Source organism: Scyliorhinus canicula, chromosome 26, assembly GCF_902713615.1.
Source record: "Scyliorhinus canicula chromosome 26, sScyCan1.1, whole genome shotgun sequence".
In the NCBI taxonomy this organism is placed as follows: Eukaryota; Metazoa; Chordata; class Chondrichthyes; order Carcharhiniformes; family Scyliorhinidae; genus Scyliorhinus; species Scyliorhinus canicula.
This window is the reverse complement of record NC_052171.1, coordinates 19676184-19697866: the sequence shown is the minus strand read 5'-3', so window position 1 is coordinate 19697866 and position 21683 is coordinate 19676184. Positions and strand designations below refer to the sequence as shown.

General features: G+C 52.9%; 1 protein-coding gene across 2 annotated transcripts; it reads right to left on the bottom strand.

The window, feature by feature from the left end:
• Window positions 1-1320: 1320 nt before the first annotated feature.
• Window positions 1321-20331, bottom strand: LOC119957507 (mitoferrin-1-like). Of its 2 annotated transcripts, none has more exons than XM_038785625.1 (4): window positions 20052-20331; window positions 6787-7015; window positions 3274-3330; window positions 1321-2155 (listed from the first exon to the last, which is right to left on the bottom strand). In XM_038785625.1, the coding sequence occupies exons 1-4, from the start codon at window positions 20268-20270 to the stop codon at window positions 1629-1631; spliced, it is 1032 nt and encodes a 343-aa protein (XP_038641553.1). In that variant the 5' UTR covers window positions 20271-20331; the 3' UTR covers window positions 1321-1628. The 2 variants fall into 2 exon arrangements, with proteins under 2 accessions (XP_038641553.1, XP_038641554.1); XM_038785626.1 differs by lacking the exon at window positions 20052-20331 and adding an exon at window positions 16823-16863.
• Window positions 20332-21683: the final 1352 nt, after the last annotated feature.

Here is a 21683-nt window from a genome sequence, read left to right as displayed (position 1 = left end):
GCAGGGGACCATTCCAGAAACTCAACATCTTCTGACCGAACGTCAATTTAATGTTCTCATATTGCTCACTGTCCCCAGTCTTCGCAGCGTATGAGGGGAGCTCTGAAAATACTTTTATTTCAATCGTGGCTGCTTCAGGATTCTGCGACATTGAAAGATCAACGAAAACCACAAAAAGCCCCAACCCTTCCCACCTCCAATGCACCTGTCTGAAAAACAGATAGCCAGAAACATCCTCCAACCCGTCAACACATTCCGCGTCCAACTTGTCCAAATATCTCTCTTTCCTGGCGATAAAATATCTCTCTCTCGACACATCTCACATACCCTCCTCGTTGATGCAAATTCCCCGCCCTTTTCCCGTCCCCCTCTTCCTCCAGCAGACAGACAGTCAGCGGAGCTCCACCGACACCCTGCCATTCGGCTGTGAAAGCCATCACTGAGCCCGTTTTGCCTGATGTCAACACTCTCTCTATTGTGGTTCCGAAGCCATGTCCCTTCTTTTATTTTCTATTCCCACTTTCACCGCCCCCCCCCCCCCCCCCCCCCCCCCCCCCCATCCACCTCCCTCCCCAAAAGGCCAATGTGAAGTCTTTCATCCATAGTCTGGATGGGGCAATTAGCGCTGCTATCCCCACCCCCCCCCCCCCCATCCCCCCCCCTCCACTCCCAACACCCATCCAATGGTCTCATGGCCTAATGGTAGCATGGTGGTTAGCATAAATGCTTCACAGCTCCAGGGTCCCAGGTTCGATTCCCGGCTGGGTCACTGTCTGTGCGGAGTCTGCACATCCTCCCCGTGTGTGCGTGGGTTTCCTCCGGGTGCTCCGGTTTCCTCCCACAGTCCAAAGATGTGCGGGTTAGGTGGATTGGCCATGCTAAATTGCCCTTAGTGTAAAAAGTAAGGTTAAGGGGGGGGTTGTTGGGTTACGGGTATAGGGTGGATACGTGGGTCTGAGTAGGGTGATCATTGCTCGGCACAACATTGAGGGGCGAAGGGCCTGTTCTGTGCTGTACTGTTCTATGTTCTAATGCACTAATCTCTGGAATACAGCAGCTCTGCCCCTCAGCAGCTGGAGCTGTTTGTTCAGTGCGTCGCTACAAACTATTGCAACTTGCATAGAGACGTTCCTCACCCTGAAGGATTGCAGGCCCCCCCCCCCCCCCGCAAGGTGCCACACATGATGGCCTTTAAAACAAAGCCCCAGTCCCTCAGATCGCGAAGGAGACCACCTCCAACTCGCCCGGGGTTGTGTCAAGACCATTTATTCAAACAGATATTGAGCAAGCATTGCGACACACAAAGGGAGGGGAGGGGGTGGGGGTGGGGGATCACTGGCACCGTGCTGTCCTTGCCCTGACATTCACACGCCCAAGTCCCGATGGGAGCTGAAAGCAGCTCCTCTGGAACATCTCCCGGCTCACGTGCCGATACTGCCTCTGAAATATAAAAGGGGGGGTTGGCGGAGATTAAGCCGGTCAAGCGCCCGGGCTTGTTTCGAACAGGAGCCATCGAGGCTTCCCCGTAACTTCCTAAATTACCTCTTGGAAAACCGCGGGAGTGTCTTGCCTCGACGAGAGACCACCTCCGGGCTGAAGTTGGCCGGGGGGGAGGGGGGGAATCGCCCTCAGGACGAGTGTGGCCAGGCCTGTTGCTGCTGTTTCGTTATGAAGTACTTGAAGAACTCGTAGACCGACCAGCAGATGGCAGTGGAGGGCATCTGGTAGATGACGCGGGCTTGCACGCCCTTGAAGTAGGCGGGCAGCCCGCCGATTTGGTAGACGGTCCGGAGGGCGTTGGCCATGCCCGAGAGGCGCCTGCTCTTCCGTCCCAGCGTGCCCAGCTTCAGGTTCTCCTGCGTGTTCAGCAGGGTCTTGCAGACGTCCAGCGGCGTGGTGGCGGCGGCCGCGGTCGCCCCCGCCAGCGCCCCAGAGATGACGTGCGACGAGGGGTTGTAGTGGTGGCAAGGGTTCAGCTGCTCCTGCATGAACTCGTAGGTCATGACGTGGATGGCCTGGAAGGGCACGTTCATGGTCAGCTGCGTGGTGTAACTCCGGTAAAACGCTCTGGTACCCTCCACCTTCCGCACGGCCCGGATGCAGTGCAAGACTCCCTTGTACGGAGAGTTAAACATCTGCAATCGCTGCTTGACGGCTGCGGGTGTCAGAAAGGACAAGGGGGTTAAACATCTGGCCTGAACGACCCGGTCAAACACTGCCTGAATTAGAGGCACATTTCCCCCACGCACCCCGCACACTCTCGGCACAGACGTCCCAGTTTCCTGGGCAGGACTCACACCCGTGGCCACTCCAGCCCCATTGCTCCCTGCTCCGCTGGGCCTGCAGTGGGCAGCTCAACCCAGGCCGGGCCAACAAACAGGCTGGCCTGGGAGGGAGAGGCCGCTCAAGCATGCCCCCCCGTCACTTCAGAAAGTGCAGCTGCTTCCCCAAGCCCTGGGTTCAGACCGCCATTGAAAAGCCGAACTAGCCCCACGAACGCTGCCCTCAAAACGTGGGACCGCGTGGTTCTGCCGGCGACGGGGCGATTTGGACATGCCTCGGGGGACAGTCAGGGCCAGAATATCCGACCCCCAGGCCTCGTGCCTGGACCTCACACCTCCCCCATCCCCTTGCAGCTCAGGAGGGAACCTTTGGCCCACCCCGGGGGGGGGGGGTCCGCGTCCACCCTGTGCAGAACTTGGGAAGAATTGTTGGCCGGCCCTGGAGAAGCGGAAAGACAGCTCCTGGCCTCTCCCGCATCTCACTCCAATGCCAAGTTGTCCCCTCTCCCACCCTGCAGTACTGGGGGGTCTGGGCAGCTTGGTACCTGAACCAAGATGGCAGCCCCACCGCCCCACTCGGCCCAAGGGGAGTCCGCCCTGACAGGTACCGCACCGTGGCCGCGGAAGCAGAACTAGGGGGCATAGCCTCAAAATAAGGGGAAGTAGATTGGGGACTGAGTTGAGGAGGAACTTCTTCACCCAAAGGGTTGTGAATCTATGGAATTCCTTGCCCAGTGAAGCAGTTGAGGCTCCTTCAGTAAATGTTTTCAAGGTAAAGATAGATAGTTTTTTGAAGAATAAAGGGATTAAGGGTGTTCGGGCCAGAAAGTGGAGCTGAGTCCACAAAAGATCAGCCAAGATCTCATTGAATGGCGGAGCAGGCTCGAGGGGCCAGATGGCCGACTCCTGCTCCCGGTTCTTATGTGACTGCAGCAAGGCCAGGCTGTTGGAACCCTAACTTACCCCTCCTTTCCCCTCACACCGTCATTACCTTCAGCGGGTGTCATCACAGCGTCGTGTAGCAGCGTTGCCAAGCCTCCCGCCACACCTGGAGAACAGACCAAAAATAAAGAGGACATCAGCGCGTCTGCATCTCACATCAGCGCGTCTGCATCTCACATCAGCGAGACCTCTCGGAACGCGAGTTCACAGCCAGTCAATACGGCGACAGATTCACACTGCGCTCACTCCCGGAGTGTGGAGGGGCAGTCAGCGTGGTCACTGAACTGCACACTCATGACATGCATCCAATGGTCTGGTGTTAGCCCAGCACACACACACACTCTTTGTTTTTCTATTTAGAGTACCCAATTATCTTTTTTTCCAATTCAGGGGAAATTTAGCGTGGCCAATCCACCTAACCCGCATATAGAACATAGAACAGTACAGCACAGAACAGGCCCTTCGGCCCTCGCTGTTGTTCCGAGCATTGTCCGAAACCAAGATCAAGCTATCCCACTCCCTGTCATTCTGGTGGGCTCCATGTGCCTATCCAATAACCGCTTGAAAGTTCCTGAAGTGCCCGACTCCACTATCACAGCTGGCAGTCCATTCCACACTCTAACCACTCTCTGAGTAAAGAACCTACCTCGGACATCCCTCCTATATCTCCCACCCTGAATCTTATAGTTATGCCCCCTTATAACAGCTACATCCACCCGAGGAAATAGTCACTGAACGTCCACTCTATCTATCCCCCTTCATCATCTTATAAACCTCTGATAAGTCGCCTCTCATCCTCCTCCGCTCCAAAGAGAAAAGCCTTCGTTCCCTCAACCTTTCCTCATAAGATCTATCCTGCAAACCAGGAAGCATCCTTATGTTGTGGGGGTGAGACCCACGCAGACACGGGGAGAATGTGCAAACTCCACGTGGACAGTGACCCAGAGCCGGGATTCGAACCCGGGTCCTCAGCGCCGTAGGCAGCAGTGCTAACCACTGCGCCACCCTGCCGCCCTCACCCAGCACACTCCCAAGCTGCCTTGGGACACAGAACATCGGAGCTGCCAGAATTCTGGGTTCTCCCGGCTGGACTCAGGGTCATGGTCTCAATTTGAAGGGGTCAGCCATTTGGGATTGGGAGGAGGAGGGATTTGTGCATCTCCCCGCCCCAGAGATCCACGAACGCTCCTTTGAGTACATTCCAGGTAGAGGTGGAATGACGCAGGGTGGGTGGATTGGCCACGCCAAATTAATTGGAAAAAAAATAATTGGGTACCCTAAATTTATATTTGTAAGAAAGATGGAAAGACTTTGGGCACTTGTCGCAAAGTGGAAAATCTGTCCTGATCTCGCTGCTGTCGAGAACAAGGGCCGAATGGCCTACCCCTGCTCAAGTTGCTCTTGCTCATGCCAAAGGAGGGACCCCAACCAGAAATACATCAGCAAGATGAGTCCCCAACCAGCTGCGGAGACTCAAAAAAGGGCCATTGCCGAGAGGAATCTCAGCCAGAAAGTGAATCCGCCACCAAGGGGATTGTTGTGACCCGCTCAAACTGACCAGCTCCAAGTCACTCGGAGTGAATCAAGGGTTATCATGGTATCATATCCAACCGGTTCATAATTCATTTTTATTGACAGCTGCTTTTTGAGGAAGCCAAGCTGAAACTTGCAAATTTCCCTGCAAGTGTTGGCATAATTGCTTTAATACAACCAGTGCAGCACCATATCACATCCCTTTTCCACTGCATTACAACAGTGACTGCAATTCAGGACCACTGCACTGGCCGTCGAAATTGGTTTGGGGACGGCACGGTGGCGCAGTGGTTAGCACTGCTGCCTCACGGCGCCGAGGACCCGGGTTCGATCCCGGCCCCGGGTTCACTGTCCGAGTGGGGTTTGCACTTTCTCCCCATGTTTGTGTGGGTCTCACCCCCACAGCCCAAAGATGTGCAGGGTAGGTGGATTGGCCACGCTAAATTGCCCCTTAATTGGCAAAAAGAAAAGAATTGAGTAGGCTAAATAAATTGGTTTGGGATGTCCAGAGAGCACAGAGCAGGTGAGCGAGAAATGCAAGCTCTTTCCTTCTCTCCAAGGGGGTTGCCGGGCGACAGTTAACAGCCAGAACAGAACTTACAATTGAGCAAATGTATTCATCCTGCCCCACCTTCCTTCAAATCCAAATAAAAACCCAAACAGATTCTTCCCCCCGCACTCCGTCCCGACACGATCACCTTGGCCACAGGAAGGGATTAAAATATCATCCTGGATAATATTCACAGAAACACCCAAACTAGGATGTTTGGTGGGACAGTATGGAGTGTGAGCACAAATACTTCCCCATGGTTGCTTCAAGCCACTTAAGATCAGAAGACACAGAAGAAGAATTAGGCCACTCGGCCCATCGAGTCCGCTCCGCCATTCAATCATGGCTGATATGTTTCTCATCCCCATTCTCCTGCCTTCTCCCCATAACCCCTGATCCCCTTATTAATCAAGAACCTATCTATCTCTGTCTTAAAGACACTCAGTGATTTGGCCTCCACAGCCTTCTGCGGCAAAGAGTTCCACAGATTCACCACCCTCTGGCTGAAGAAATTCCTCCTCATCTCTGTTTTAAAGGATGGCCCCTTTAGTCTGAGATGGTGTCCTCTGGTTCTAGTTTTTCATACAAGTGGAAACATCCTCTCCACGTCCACTCTATCCAGGCCTCGCAGTATCCTGTAAATTTTGATTAGATCCCCTCTCATCCTTCTAAACTCCAACGAGTACAGACCCAGAGTCCACAACCGTTCCTCATACGACAAGCCCTTCATTCCAGGGATCATTCTTGTGAACCTCCTCTGGACATTTCTAAGCCCAGCACATCTTTCCTTAGGCCCAAAACTGCTCACAATACTCCAAATGGGGTCTGACCAGAGCCTTATGCAGCCTCAGAAGTACAACACTTGGCTGTGTCCTGAGAATTTCAAGTCAAGGGTAAGCTCTGCACGTTAACAGGTGCAACAACGAGAAACCAGTTTACTGAGGCCAGTATCAGTGGCGTGGGGCGAGTTCACAACTCCAATGGAGGCCCCGTCTCTCAGAAGGCCCATCATTCAGGAAGGGTGTCCCTTTCGTCTGCCAGTCACCCAGCCCATGACCTCCTCGCCTTGAAACTCAACGATAGCGGGAACATTCCTGACGCACATCACCCCCTGAACCCCAATAGTGGTGGTCATGGGTCTCTCCCACCGGCCGTGGACCATTCACCTGGAGGGAGAAACCCGGACTGTCCCGAGGCCCCAAGTTCTGGTAACCGGGCAGATTCTCAGCCCGGCGAGGGACGCGACTCAGAAGACAGGAAGAAACCCAAAGCCAAGATGAGGTCAAGTTCAAACCTTGACCACCCACTCAAGCAGACAGCCCAATCACAGCATGAACACATTCTCCAACAGAACAGGCATGCAAAACACACAACTATTATAGAAAAGCTTACACTTGCTGAGCGGTTAAGGACAGGAGCGAGCCAGGCTGGTAGCGGAACGTTAGAGTATAGAATTCACCCGACTTAATAGTCAAATACCGTTTGCTAAGTGATTATTGCCACCATGACCGCTGGCATCACTTAATATCCTTTTCATTTTCTCATAGGTGGAAAAGTACATGGCATGAGCCGGTCCAGCACCAAGTACCATTGCATTCAGTCCTCGAAAAGGTCTCCAGTAACCTTCCGTGTGCATAATCCTTAGCAGGCCTTCAAATACATTCTTGTACTGCGCCTTGGGGTTAGGCTGCAAGCTCTGCATGCGTGTCTGTGTAGAGGGGAGGGGGGGGGAAAACAAAAAAAAAAGAAACCAAATCAGAAGGCAACTCCCAGATATTCTTCCCCCCCCCCCCCCCCCCCCCCCCCCCCCCCCCCCCCCCACCACCGGCCGAGAGACAAAAAGAACTTGCATTGCATCTCTATCCCACCCGTTGATGGTCTCGGGGCAGCCGCAGGGAAACACTGCTGTCGCCTCGCTCGGAAACGTGGCGGTCAATCTTTTTTTTAAAATTTAGATTACCCAATAATTTTTTCCAATTAAGGGCCAATTTAGAGTGGCCAATCCACCTACCCTGCACATCTTTGGGCTGTGGGGGGCGAAACCCACGCAGACACGGGGAGAATGTGCAAACTCCACACGGACGGTGACCCAGAGCCGGGATTCGAACCTGGGACCTCAGCGCCGTGAGGCGGTTGTGCTAACCACTAGGCCACCGTGCTGCCCGTGGCGGTCAATCTTGAGCACAGCACGATTCCACCACAGCCATGATCTGGTTTAGAATCAGAGAATTTACAGTGCAGAAGGAGGCCATTCGGCCCATCGAGTCTGCACCGGCCCTTGGAACTTGGTTTGAAGGATGAATACTGACGAGCGGGGGAAGAGCACCTCCTCTTCTCTGCCGAAGGAGGTGCCGCCGGACCGCTGACACCATGGCCGGGCCGCACCATACAGCTCCTATCTCATTTGTTCCATTCTCTAGGGGCCTCACGGTAGCATGGTGGTTAGCATCAATGCTTCACAGCTCCAGGGTCCCAGGTTCGATTCCCGGCTGGGTCACTGTCTGTGTGGAGTCTGCACGTCCTCCCTGTGTGTGCGTGGGTTTCCTCCGGGTGCTCCGGTTTCCTCCCACAGTCCAAAGATGTGCGGGTTAGGTGGATTGGCCATGCTAAATTGCCCGTAGTGTAAGGTTAATGGGGGGATTGTTGGGTTACGGGTTACGTGGGTTTAAGTAGGGTGATCATTGCTCGGCACAACATCGAGGGCCGAAGGGCCTGTTCTGTGCTGTAATGTTCTATGTAGCTCACTGGTCTTATGTAGGGCTCCAAGCGCAGGGTTCCCCGCTGCATTCAATTCCAAGAATGCGACTCTTGGTGGGGCAATGACAAAGGCAAGCAGACAGCCACCAAACGGCGCCACCCTCATCAGACAAGGCTTCAAGGACCAACGCACAACTGCCCAGAGGGGAGGTAATTCAATGCTTTTTGCACTGATAATCTGGAGGCTCAGTGATTCCTCCACCAGCACGAGGGAGCTGGGGAAGGAAGGGGGTGGAGGAGGGGGGGAAGGAAATGAGCAAACCATTCAAGCCAGTAGCCCAGATACAAACTCCTGCACCTCAAATGGAGCAGACATTCACACAGGTCAATGCCAGCGAAGGCACAAAAGGAAAGTAATTTTACCGAGCGTGTTTGCAGCCCATTCAGACCAGCTTCTCCCTGCGGTAGCTGGTTCTCACCACTCCCTTCCGGAGTTATAAGGGTCAGCTTTTGGACCAATGGCCCGTGGCCGCCAGGCAGTGAATGGCCACGTTGGTTATACATGCCAAAGTTGCTCGAATGATTTCAAAGACTATTCTGGTGCGTAGTTACGCCAAGCCTTACCAAGAACACCGAGCTTAGGCCAAGTTGCTCCCCAGGGCCGTGGGCTTCACTCGTCAACTCATTGCTCAGGGAGGCACCGTAAGGATTAACCAACAGCTCCACTGCCGTACCCAGCCACAGCCAGTGCGGCAGACGCCAATCTCGAGAGGCCCGCTTTCATCTGGCAATGGTCATGTTGCAGCACGGTAGCATTGTGGATAGAACAATTCACAGCTCCAGGGTCCCAGGTTCGATTCCCGGCTTGGGTCACTGTCTGTGCGGAGTCTGCACATCCTCCCCGTGTCTGCGTGGGTTTCCTCCGGGTGCTCCGGTTTCCTCCCACAGTCCAAAGATGTGCAGGTTAGGTGGATTGGCCGTGATAAATTGCCCTTAGTGTCCAAAATTGCCCTTAGTGTTGGGTGGGGGTTACTGGGTAATGGGGATAGGGTGGAGGTGTTGACCTTGGGTAGGGTGCTCTTTCCAAGAGCCGGTGCAGACTCGATGGGCCGAATGGCCTCCTTCTGCACTGTAAATTCTAGGATTCTAAATCTCTCAACAGTGAACTGAAAGCCAATGGAACTGACTGCTCTGGAACCTTCTCCACCAATCAGCTATTTCCATAGGCGTACCTGGCATCAAACCCTCGCTGCGCACACGGGAGAGGAGGTCAGAGTGCAAACAGGCCCCATTTCCTTCACACCTCGCCTCAATGGCCTGTGACATTGCCTTTACTCCAAGGTCTGTATACCCATAACCCAACAATCCCCCCATTAACCTTACACTACGGGCAATTTAGCATGGCCAATCCACCTAACCCGCACATCTTTGGACTGAAGGTAACCTTCCCTCGCTGGACCATCCCTCCATGCCAAGGATTAGTTGGGTGAATCTTTGTTGTTGGTGTAGTGTGGAGCGGGGTGAACACTATCTCACAACGCCAAAACTACAGGGTTTCCACTGCACAGAGAGATCTGGCTTGGTCCCATTGATTCCCCCCCCCCCCCCCCTTCTTTAAAAAACATTTAGCGCGGCCAATCCACCTAACCCGCACACGTGTGGAGCAGACACGGGAAGAATGTGCATTCTCCACGTGGACTCTGACCCAGAGCCGGGATCGAATCCGGGTCCTCGGAGCCGTGAGGCAGCAGTGCTAACAACTACGCCCCCGTGCCGCCCAGTCCCACAGATTATTGATTGGAATGTGAATGTGCGACCTTCTCCCCTTGAACACTGTTTTACCCTCTGGCCCAACCTCAGCAGTCATTGAAATAAAGCAGCAGACCCTTCCACTCCAACCAGTAAACACAGCTCCAGAATATCAAAGGTTTATTATTGACAAGTGTGACTGGGTGGAGGAGGAAAGGGGGGGGGGGGGGGGGGGGGATACAATTGGACTTACTGTCACCTCTGAACCCAGTACAATCAAGGATTTGTGCCATATGCTCATTCGCAACCTAGCGTGTTGCTGTGACATAAGTATATATCTTGATGCAGCTGTACAAAACCTTGGTACGGCCACATTTGGAGTACTGTGTGCAGTTCTGGTCACCTCATTTTAGGAAGGATGTGGAAGCTTTGGAAAAGGTGCAAAGGGGATTTACCAGGATGTTGCCTGGAATGGAGAGTAGGTCTTACGAGGAAAGGTTGAGGGTGCTGGGCCTTTTCTCATTAGAACGGAGAAGGATGAGGGGCGACTTGATAGAGGTTTATAAGATGATCAGGGGAATAGATAGAGTAGACAGTCAGAGACTTTTTCCTCAGGTGGAACAAACCATTGCAAGGGGACATAACTTTAAGGTGAATGGTGGAAGATATAGGGGGGATGTCAGAGGTAGGTTCTTTACCCAGAGAGTAGTGGGGGCATGGAATGCACTGCCTGTGGAAGTAGTTGAGTCTCGGAAACATTAGGGACCTTCAAGCGGCTATTGGATAGGTACATGGATTACGGTAGAATAATGGAGTGTAGATTAATTTGTTCTTAAGGGCAGCACGGTAGCATTGTGGTTAGCACAATTGCTTCACAGCTCCAGGGTCCCAGGTTCGATTCCGGCTTGGGTCACTGTCTGTGCGGAGTCTGCACGTCCTCCCCGTGTGTGCGTGGGTTTCCTCCGGGTGCTCCGGTTTCCTCCCACAGTCCAAAGAGGGGCAGGTTAGGTGGATTGGCCAGACTAAATTGCCCTTAGATTATCATAGAATTTTGGACACTATGATTAAACTAGGACAAAAGTTTGGCTGGAACAGAAACGGTTGAGGCCGATATTGCATCCACCCGAGCCAAACACCCAATAAACACGCCAACAGGGGCGTGGGGGTGGGGGCAAGGGATCAGAGGGAAAGTGGCAAGGGAGGGGTTCTGATTACCGTACACCACTGGTCAGGCGTAGACGAGGTGACGAGCATTCCCCCACCCCTATCCTGAGTCAGAAGGGTTCAGGCCAACCCTAACCTCAGCTGACACCCCGGTACAGTATCGAGGGAGCGCTGCAATGTCCGAGGGACCATTTTCAGAGAAGAACAGATGCCCCCATCTCTAATAGATCACTTAGCCCGATTGCGATGGTGATCAGGGGAATTCTCCCCCATGTCCTGGTTTATAATACAGTCGCCATCGTCCCAGGTGACCATCGGCTGCTTTCCCCTTTGAGTGGGGGAAGAGAGCTTACCCAGAGAGTCACCATATCGTGGGCGAGGGCGGGGCCTCAGCCGGTACAGGGAATTGAACCCACGCTGCTGGCCCTCGCTCCGCATCATGAACCAGCCGACGGGAGCTAAACCAGCCCCCTGACTAACTCTGATCTGGTCAGGGTCACATTGTTGCAGCTTGCTGTGCATTTTCCTTCAAAAAAAAAAGTGACCACACTTCAAACAATAATTCACTCGCTGCAACGGAACAACCTCAGGGGTGAGAGAAATCCGAGTGTCCTCTGTACTCTTTGGAGGCAGGATTGGAACCCATGAGTCAGAGGTCACACTTCTCTCAAAGAGTTCAGTTTCAGATCCTGGTTCTTATTCTCAAGCTGACGGACAAACCGTTGGGTTGCCACCTCAGATGGTCGAGTCCGTGTCTCGGGCGTCAGGGCCTTTGACCGGAGGAGGACTCCCGGCTGGAGGACCAAGGTGTTTGAACTCCGATTGAGGAAGTAAATGGGCTCAGTAAGTTGGCAACACTGGTCTCTGACTCATTCAACTGACGCAAGCATCCATGAGTCACTGTTGACGTCATTACCAGCAATCTCATTTCCAAGCCGGACACACAGTCCCATTGCACAGCGCGTGCTGGACATTGACAGAACGAAGGAACCATTGAACAAGTGGGAGATACGCACACGGACTCACCAGTACTAACACAAACGGCCTTGAGAAATCAGCTCAACATTCAGCATCCACTCTACCCGATCCAGCCAAGGGAGGAAAAGTGCCAGTCGTCTCCGAGCACAAAGGATATTTTGAGCACAAAGCTTGGCCAAAGTTTGAAGGGAATGTTTTGAAGGGCAGAGCACCGGCCAGAGGCAGAGAGCTTCACTGAGGGAATTCAGCTGCTCAGAGACAGGACATGGTCACCGCCAGTGCAGCCATGATCTGTGGCAGCTTTCTCAGGGAGCTGAGGGGGGGGGGGGGGGGGGGGCGGCGGGGCGCGGGGGGGGGGGGGGCGGGGCGCGGGGGGGGGGGGGTGTGACACACGTGTGCAGGGCCACCGAGTGATTTGAAAAGGAGGGTGACGCTGAGGAAGTTCAAAACTGAGGCACGGTAGCACAGTGGTTAGCACTGTGGCTTCACGGCTCCAGGGTCCCGGGTTCGATTCCCGGCTTGGACCACTGTCTGTGCGGAGTCTGCACGTCCTCCCCCTGTGTGCGTGGGTTTCCTCCGGGTGCTCCAGTTTCCTCCCACAGTCCAAAGATGTGCAGGTTGGGTGGATTGGCCGCGCTAAATTTCCCTTAGTGTCCAAAAAAAAGAGGTGAGGTGGGGTTACGGGGATAGGGTGGAGGCGTGGGGCGAAATGAGGGTGCTCTTTCCAAGGGCCGGTGCAGACTCGATGGGCCGAATGTCCTCCTTCTGCACTGTAAATTCTATGTAAGAACACGTTGACTGGGGACTTTGAAAATCCAGAACTATCCCCAGCCTGGGTCCGTGACGCACTCCCTGGCCACTGCGGCCACAAACACCTGGGAATAGCCTTCACATATCCCGGTTCTGGGAAGTGGCAAAGCAGTCCCTGCCCACTCGGGACGGTCAGTAAGTTTGATGGGCCTCACGCGACTGTACAGGTGTGGCCCTGCAGGTTTGTGCTGTGACGCTGAAGCAAATATTGGGGCAGCACGGTAGCATGGTGGTTAGCATAAATGCTTCACAGCTCCAGGGTCCCAGGTTCGATTCCCGGCTGGGTCACTGTCTGTGTGGAGTCTGCACGTCCTCCCCGTGTCTGCGTGGGTTTCCTCCGGGTGCTCCGGTTTCCTCCCACAGTCCAAAGATGTGCGGGTTAGGTGGATTGGCCATGATAAATTGCCCGTAGTGTCCTAAAAAAAAAAGTAAGGTTGGGGGGGTTGTTGGGTTACGGGTATAGGGTGGATACGTGGGTTTGAGTAGGGTGATCATTGCTCGGCACAACATCGAGGGTCGAAGGGTCTGTTCTGTGCTGTACTGTTCTATGTTCTAAATAGGTGGTCAGGGAACCCAAACCAGCAACTTAAGTCGGCACATTGAAAAGGTTTGAAGTTGTAGCGTGCCTTTTCATGACCCAGCCGGTCCCAAACACGAATGGTAAAAGCAAATTACCGCCGAGGCTGGGATCTGAAACAGAAACTGAAAATACTGGACCATCTCAGCAGTTCTGACAGAAGAGTGAGGAGGGAACAAACGTTTCGAGTCTGGATGACTCTTTTATCAAATGGCGAGAGAGCTGGAAATAGGAAGAGATTTCATGTGTGGGGGGATGGGGGGAGGGGGGGGCATGGAGCAGTGGGGGCTGGGTAGAGGGCCAGCGGTAGGTGGAGTGATTGAGCCTGTGAACGGTGCTGATCGTGGCACATTAAGAGATCAGAAGGTGTGAATGGCAGAACAAAGGTAAACAAAGGTCAAAGGACAACCTGGAACAAGTAACAATGGATAGGTAATCACACACCGATGGAAGAAATGGAAATGAATTGATAGAAATATAAATGGGGCGAAGGTGGAGGGTTGTGGAACTCAATTTTAGATGGGGAAGGCTGGAAGATGCTAAGATGAGGACAAAAATCTCCCACAAGGGCAGCACCAATGGGTCTTTCTGATGGGCCTGGATTTAACACCACACTGGAAAGATAGCACTTCCCACAGCACGTCACGGAAAGAGAATGCACCACACTCAACACAGCAAGTTTGGTGAATACACTGGATAATTTCACAAGGATGAGAAATTTGAACTCAACGTTAATTTCTTAAATGGAGGGCCAAGGGCCTGTTGGCAAGGGTGGCATTTATTTCCCAATCCCGAATATACACCGGAGAAGGGGGCAGCGAGTCACTTCCTTGCACTGCTGCAGTTAATGTGGTGAAGGTGGTGTTCGGAAGGGGGTTCCATCTCTCAGGCCCAGTGGCATGGCTCCAGGGCAGGGTGGCACGGGGCTTGGAGGGGAGCTTGCCGGTGGTGGTGCCAACCTGGTCTTTCCAGGTGGCAGAGTCATGGGTTTGGATGGTGAGTTGCCGCAGTGCATCTTGCAGATGGTGCACACGGCTGCTGCTGTGCGTCGGTGGTGATGGAGGGAGCGAATGTTGGTGGACGGGTTGCCAATCAAGCGGGGCTGCTTTGTCCTGGATGGTGCCAAGCTTTGAGTTTCAATGGGGCCACAGTGTCAACCAGCAGAGTATGGAGAAGATTAGATCGGGGTCCGAGGGAAGAACATCCACTCAGATCACTCAGAAACTGCTGAGACATGGAGAGTCCAGGCAGCGGTTAATGCTCGAGTCTGACATCTCGGACAGGTTCTGTGCTTTCAGAAACACGAGAAAGATTGTGATTCAGGTAAAAAAGACTGAGCTTGTAAAAACCATTGCCTTGGGTAGAGAGATCATGCGGATAACACGATGCTCAATCTACGAGGAGACCCACTAACCTGGCATCTGGCAGGAACACTCCCATTTACAAATCAGACAGGTTTACCCGAGACAATGTGGTAAATTGGACAAACGGCAGCATTTCCTGAACAGGAAACATGGAAAACAATCCTCATATTTCAGACATGTAGAACATAGAACAGTACAGCACAGAACAGGCCCTTCGGCCCTCGATGTTGTGCCGAGCAATGATCACCCCACTCAAACCGACGTATGCACCCTATACCCGTAACCCAACAACCTTACTTTTTAGGACACTACGGGCAATTTAGCCCGGCCAATCCACCTAACCCGCACATCTTTGGACTGTGGGAGGAAACCGGAGCACCCGGAGGAAACCCACGCACACACGGGGAGGACGTGCAGACTCCGCACAGACAGTGACCCAAGCCGGGAATCGAACCTGGGACCCTGGAGCTGTGAAGCATTTATGCTAACCACCATGCTATCGTGCTGCCCGAGACAATGTGGTAAATTGGACAAATGGCAGCATTTCCTGAACAGGAAACATGGGAAACAATCCTCATATTTCAGACACGTGTACAGATTTGCAACAGAGTCATCAGAACGCACTTACTCCAGGAAACTCGCTAAACAGGATTGATAGCTGTTCCCACTCTACAGACTAGACATATCAACTTTCACACAACATCTCAATGCTTTGGCAAGCAGCATCAACAATGCACAGTAACGTAAAGGAAAAAGCAGACAGGAGACTTGAATCCTGTTTTGGAATAAGAAGTTCTATTTCAGCTTCGATCCAGGAGGAGAGTCTGGAGATTAAGTGTGTCAGCATCGCCATGAGACCCGGAACACTGACAGCCTGCTATTTACAATAGATCGCAAGAGCTGATGATCCCAGAGACTGATAAATAGCGGATGACCTGAGGAAGGAACAGCGCTCCGAAAGCTAGTGATTTGAAACAAACCTGTTGGACTTTAACCTGGTGTTGAACAACTTCTTACTGTGATAAATAGAAAGCACACCCATCACAGCACAAGATGTATCTTCCTAGTTAGTGTCCCAGGGTTCTACCTTGAACAATGCAGCATAGATCACTGAGTTCCAGAAGAAGTGATCCATGTTCATGTTACCCCAGTGCTGTGATTATATAAACCACTGCTCATGGGTCTAACTTATCGAAAGAAGGTGCATTTATCACACAGACGGCAGTCGCATGTTATTTATCAAGCACACTCTTCCCTCGACTAAAACCACCAGAGAAAAGGTTAATGTTACAGCAGAGACCGATCCTAATACTGATAACAGACAGCATGCGCTCCTCGCCCAAAGTATTCAGGGACAGAGAGACAGGGACAGATACCTATCTCTGGACTAAAATGGACCTGAGGGGAACATGATGCAGTACCCAATGATCATGGTGTATTATGCACACTTCCAGCCTGGGGTATCGAGAATACAGAGACCACGAGACATAGGGGCAGAATTAGGCTGCTCGGCCCATTGGGTCTGCTCCGCCAATCGATCATGGCTGATATATTCCTTATCCCCATTCTCCTGCCTTCTCCTCATTAACCCCTGATCCCCTTATTCATCAAGAACACCAGATTTGCGGTTGAGGTGCTGTTACCCACAGAGCTACAGACCAAGATCTGGATAGATACAGGTACAGATCCAGGTCTCACACTCACCTGGGTTAGGGTTAGGGATGGATACTGACACAGGGTTAGGGATGGATACTGACACAGGGTTAGGGATGGATACAGGGGGATAGGGATGGATACAGAGGGTTAGGGATGGATACAGGGGGATAGGGATGGATACAGGTACAGGGACAGGGTTAGAGATGGATACAGTGATGGATATTGATACAGGGTTAGGGATAGGGATGGATACAGGGGGATAGGGATGGATACAGGGGGTTAGGGATGGATACAGGGGGATAGGGATGGATACAGTGGTGGATATTGATACAGGGTTAGGGATGGATACTGACACAGGGTTAGGGATGGATACTGACACAGGGTTGGGGATGGATACAGGTACAGGGACAGGGTTAGAGATAGATACAGTGATGGATATTGATACAGGGTTAGGGATAGGGATGGATACAGGGTTAGGGTTAGGGATGGATACAGGTACAGATCCAGGTGTCACACTCACCTTGACAGAGTCAATGGGGAACATGATGGAATGCTCCATCACCCCAGTGTGTTGTATACACTCCCAGCCCAGGGTATTCACACAGGGACAGGGTTAGGGATGGATACTGACACAGGGTTAGGGATGGATACTGACACAGGGTTAGGGATGGATACTGACACAGGGTTAGGGATGGATACAGTGGGATAGGGATGGATACTGACACAGGTTCGGGATGGATACTGACACAGGGTTAGGGATAGGGATGGATATAGGGTTAGGGATGGATACTGACATAGGGTTAGGGATGGATACTGACACAGGGTTAGGGATGGATACTGACACAGGGTTAGTGATGGAGACTGACACAGTGTTAGGGATGGATACTGACACAGGGTTAGAGATGGATACTGACACAGGGTTAGGGTTAGGGATGGATACTGACACAGGGTTGGGGATGGATACTGACACAGGGTTAGGGATGGATACTGACACAGGGTTAGGGTTAGGGATGGATACAGGGGGATAGGGATGGATACAGGTACAGGTACAGACAGATCCAGGTGTCACACTCACCTTGACAGAGTCAATGGGGAACATGATGGAATGCTCCATCACCCCAGTGTGTTATACACACTCCCAGCCCAGGGTATTCACACAGGGACAGGGTTAGGGATGGATACTGACACAGGGTTAGGGATGGATACTGACACAGGGTTAGGGATGGATACTGACACAGTGTTAGGGATGGATACTGACACAGGGTTAGGGATGGATACTGACACAGGGTTAGGGATGGATACTGACACAGGGTTAGGGATGGATACTGACACAGGGTTAGGGATGGATACTGACACAGGGTTGGGGATGGATACTGACACAGGGTTGGGGATGGATACTGACACAGGGTTGGGGATGGATACTGACACAGGGTTGGGGATGGATACTGACACAGGGTTAGGGATGGATACTGACACAGGGTTAGGGAAGGATACTGACACAGGGTTGGGGATGGATACTGACACAGGGTTAGGGATGGATACTGACACAGGGTTAGGGATGGATACTGACACAGGGTTAGGGATGGGTACTGACACAGGGTTAGGGATGGATACTGACACAGGGTTAGGGATGGATACTGACACAGGGTTAGGGATGGATACTGACACAGGGTTAGGGATGGATACTGACACAGGGTTAGGGATGGATACTGACACAGGGTTGGGGATGGATACTGACACAGGGTTAGGGATGGATACAGGTACAGGGTTAGAGATGGATACAGGGTTAGGGTTAGGGATGGATACTGACACAGGGTTAGGGATGGATACTGACACAGGGTTAGGGATGGATACTGACACAGGGTTAGGGATGGATACTGACACAGGGTTAGGGATGGATACTGACACAGGGTTAGGGATGGATACTGACACAGAGTTAGAGATGGATACAGGGTTAGGGTTAGGGATGGATACTGACACAGGGTTAGGGATGGATACAGGTACAGGGTTAGGGATGGATACTGACACAGGGTTGGGGATGGATACTGACACAGGGTTGGGATGGATACTGACACAGGGTTGGGGATGGATACTGACACAGGGTTAGGGATGGATACAGGGTTAGGGTTAGGGATGGATACTGACACAGGGTTGGGGATGGATACAGGTACAGATCCAGGTCTCACATTCACCTTGACAGAGTCAATGGGGAACATGATGGAATTCTCCATCACCCCAGTGTGTTATACACACTCCCAGCCCAGGGTATTCACACACAGGGACAGAGTTAGGGATGGATACTGACACAGGGTTAGGGATGGATACTGACACAGGGTTAGGGATGGATACTGACACAGGGTTAGGGATGGATACTGACACAGGGTTAGGGATGGATACTGACACAGGGTTGGGGATGGATACTGACACAGGGTTGGGGATGGATACTGACACAGGGTTAGGGATGGATACTGACACAGGGTTAGGGAAGGATACTGACACAGGGTTGGGGATGGATCCTGACACAGGGTTGGGGATGGATACTGACACAGGGTTGGGGATGGATACTGACACAGGGTTGGGGATGGATACAGGGTTAGGGTTAGGGATGGATACTGACACAGGGTTGGGGATGGATACAGGTACAGATCCAGGTCTCACATTCACCTTGACAGAGTCAATGGGGAACATGATGGAATTCTCCATCACCCCAGTGTGTTATACACACTCCCAGCCCAGGGTATTCACACACAGGGACAGAGTTAGGGATGGATACTGACACAGGGTTAGGGATGGATACTGACACAGGGTTAGGGATGGATACTGACACAGGGTTAGGGATGGATACTGACACAGGGTTGGGGATGGATACTGACACAGGGTTGGGGATGGATACTGACACAGGGTTAGGGATGGATACTGACACAGGGTTAGGGATGGATACTGACACAGGGTTAGGGAAGGATACTGACACAGGGTTGGGGATGGATACTGACACAGGGTTGGGGATGGATACTGACACAGGGTTAGGGATGGATACTGACACAGGGTTGGGGATGGATACTGACACAGGGTTAGGGATGGATACTGACACAGGGTTAGGGAAGGATACTGACACAGGGTTAGGGATGGATACTGACACAGGGTTAGGGATGGATACTGACACAGGGTTAGGGAAGGATACTGACACAGGGTTAGGGAAGGATACTGACACAGGGTTAGGGATGGATACTGACACAGGGTTAGGGATGGATACTGACACAGGGTTAGGGATGGATACTGACACAGGGTTAGGGATGGATACTGACACAGGGTTAGGGATGGATACTGACACAGGGTTAGGGATGGATACTGACACAGGGTTAGGGATGGATACAGTGGGATAGGGATGGATACTGACACAGGTTCGGGATGGATACTGACACAGGGTTAGGGATAGGGATGGATATAGGGTTAGGGATGGATACTGACATAGGGTTAGGGATGGATACTGACACAGGGTTAGGGATGGATACTGACACAGGGTTAGTGATGGAGACTGACACAGTGTTAGGGATGGATACTGACACAGGGTTAGAGATGGATACTGACACAGGGTTAGGGTTAGGGATGGATACTGACACAGGGTTGGGGATGGATACTGACACAGGGTTAGGGATGGATACTGACACAGGGTTAGGGTTAGGGATGGATACAGGGGGATAGGGATGGATACAGGTACAGGTACAGACAGATCCAGGTGTCACACTCACCTTGACAGAGTCAATGGGGAACATGATGGAATGCTCCATCACCCCAGCCACAGAACCGGCCATCATGTGGGTGCTGATGGCCACAGTGTCGGGGAGACTCTCATACACATCTTCGTGCTGCGATGCAGGCTGTCCGGGACAGGCAGGCGGGGGGCTGTGGTGTCGGGGCTCCCGGGCCCGGCTGAGGGGGGGATCTGCCGGGACACAGGTGGCGTCCATGGTGCGGCAGGGAGCGGGGCCGGGAGAGAAGGTGGACTGCGGGACCCGGGGCCGCTCCTCTCTACCCGGGGGACAGCCCGGGCCCCGCCCCCTGACGTCACACAGCCCCGCCCGGCCAATGGGGGAGCGGGTCCCCGAGTCCCGCTGACCAATAGGTGCCCGAGTGGGCGGAGAGCGCTATCCGATTGGTCCAGGTAGCTGCCTGTCATACCGGGCATTGTCCAATCAGGGAGGAGGTCCCGCCCACCCCACATTGTTACATTTCACGGTGACTCGACTCTTTGAGACTCAGTCAGGGTAATTCCTCACTCTCCTCATCACTGAGTGAGGGGGAGGAAGGGGATGAGTGAGGGAGTGGGGGAGGGAGGAAGGGAGGGAGGGAGGGTGTGACTGACTGAGTGAATGAATGAAGGAAGGAGGGAGGGAGGGAGGGAGGGTGGGTGTGAGTGAACGAATGAAGGAGGGAGGGAGGGTGTGAGTGTGTGAGTGAATGAATGAATGAAGGAGGGAGGGAGGGTGTGTGCAAGGATAAAGGAAGAAAACATTCATAACATAAACGTGCCCGTAGTGAACAAAAGCACTTTAACCAGCGGGTCGCCCCCTCAGGGAAAGGTGCATTTCAACTTTTGGGTTAAAATGTTTGATTTGCAGATTGCAGGCTTCAGATTTCTGGAATCAGAGAATCCCTGCAATGCAGAAGGAGGCCATTCGGCCCCTCCAGTCTGCACCCCACCTCTGGAAGATCAACCCCACCCCGGCCCACTCCCCCACCTGTAACCACGCCTCACCTTTGGGCACCGAGGGGCAACTAAGCGTGGCCAATGCACCCAACGTGCCCATCTTTGTGACCGTGGGAGGAAACCGGAGCACCCGGAGGAAACCCACGCAGACACGAGGAGTGTGCAGACTCCACACAGATGGTCACCCAAGGTCGGAATCGAACCCAGGTCCCCGGCGCTGTGAGGCAGCAGTATGCAGCTTCGTGCCACCGTGCTGACTGACAACTCGTCGACGGATTTTGGCGTGGGGGGGGGGGGGGGGGGGGTTCATTTCAGTCCAGCGTGTGAACGAGCCAGCCGAGGGGCTCCTATGGGCCTCAGCCAAGCTGGCTCCAGAGGAAAGGAGAAGAAGCAGAACCAAGGGACAAGATTAGCCCACAAATAGATCAGCTCTCTTGGGCGTTGTCCCTCCTCCCTCACACCACCCTTCCCCTTCCTCAATACCAATTCAAAATAGGTGAGCGGCTCAACATAGCAGAACAAAATCACTCCAAAGATCCTTGTTAGTGCTGTGGTGAGGGGAATGGGATGAGGGCCCATACCTGTTGGAGAGGTGCAAGATCTCATGGACATCAGCTCAATGAGGCATTTCAAGGGACTAAAGAGTATGGATTGCAAAATAAGTGGTGGGCAA

Excerpts from the sequence above, each read along its gene's own strand:
- LOC119957507 (XM_038785625.1), bottom strand. The coding sequence starts at position 20,270 with ATGGACGCCACCTGTGTCCCGGCAGATCCCCCCCTCAGCCGGGCCCGG. Across the intron at positions 7,016-20,051 it reads TCCCCATTGACTCTGTCAAG|ACACGCATGCAGAGCTTGCA; the intron begins GTGAGTGTGACA and ends CCCTCTACACAG. Across the intron at positions 3,331-6,786 it reads CAATAATCACTTAGCAAACG|GTGTGGCGGGAGGCTTGGCA; the intron begins GTATTTGACTAT and ends TCTGTTCTCCAG.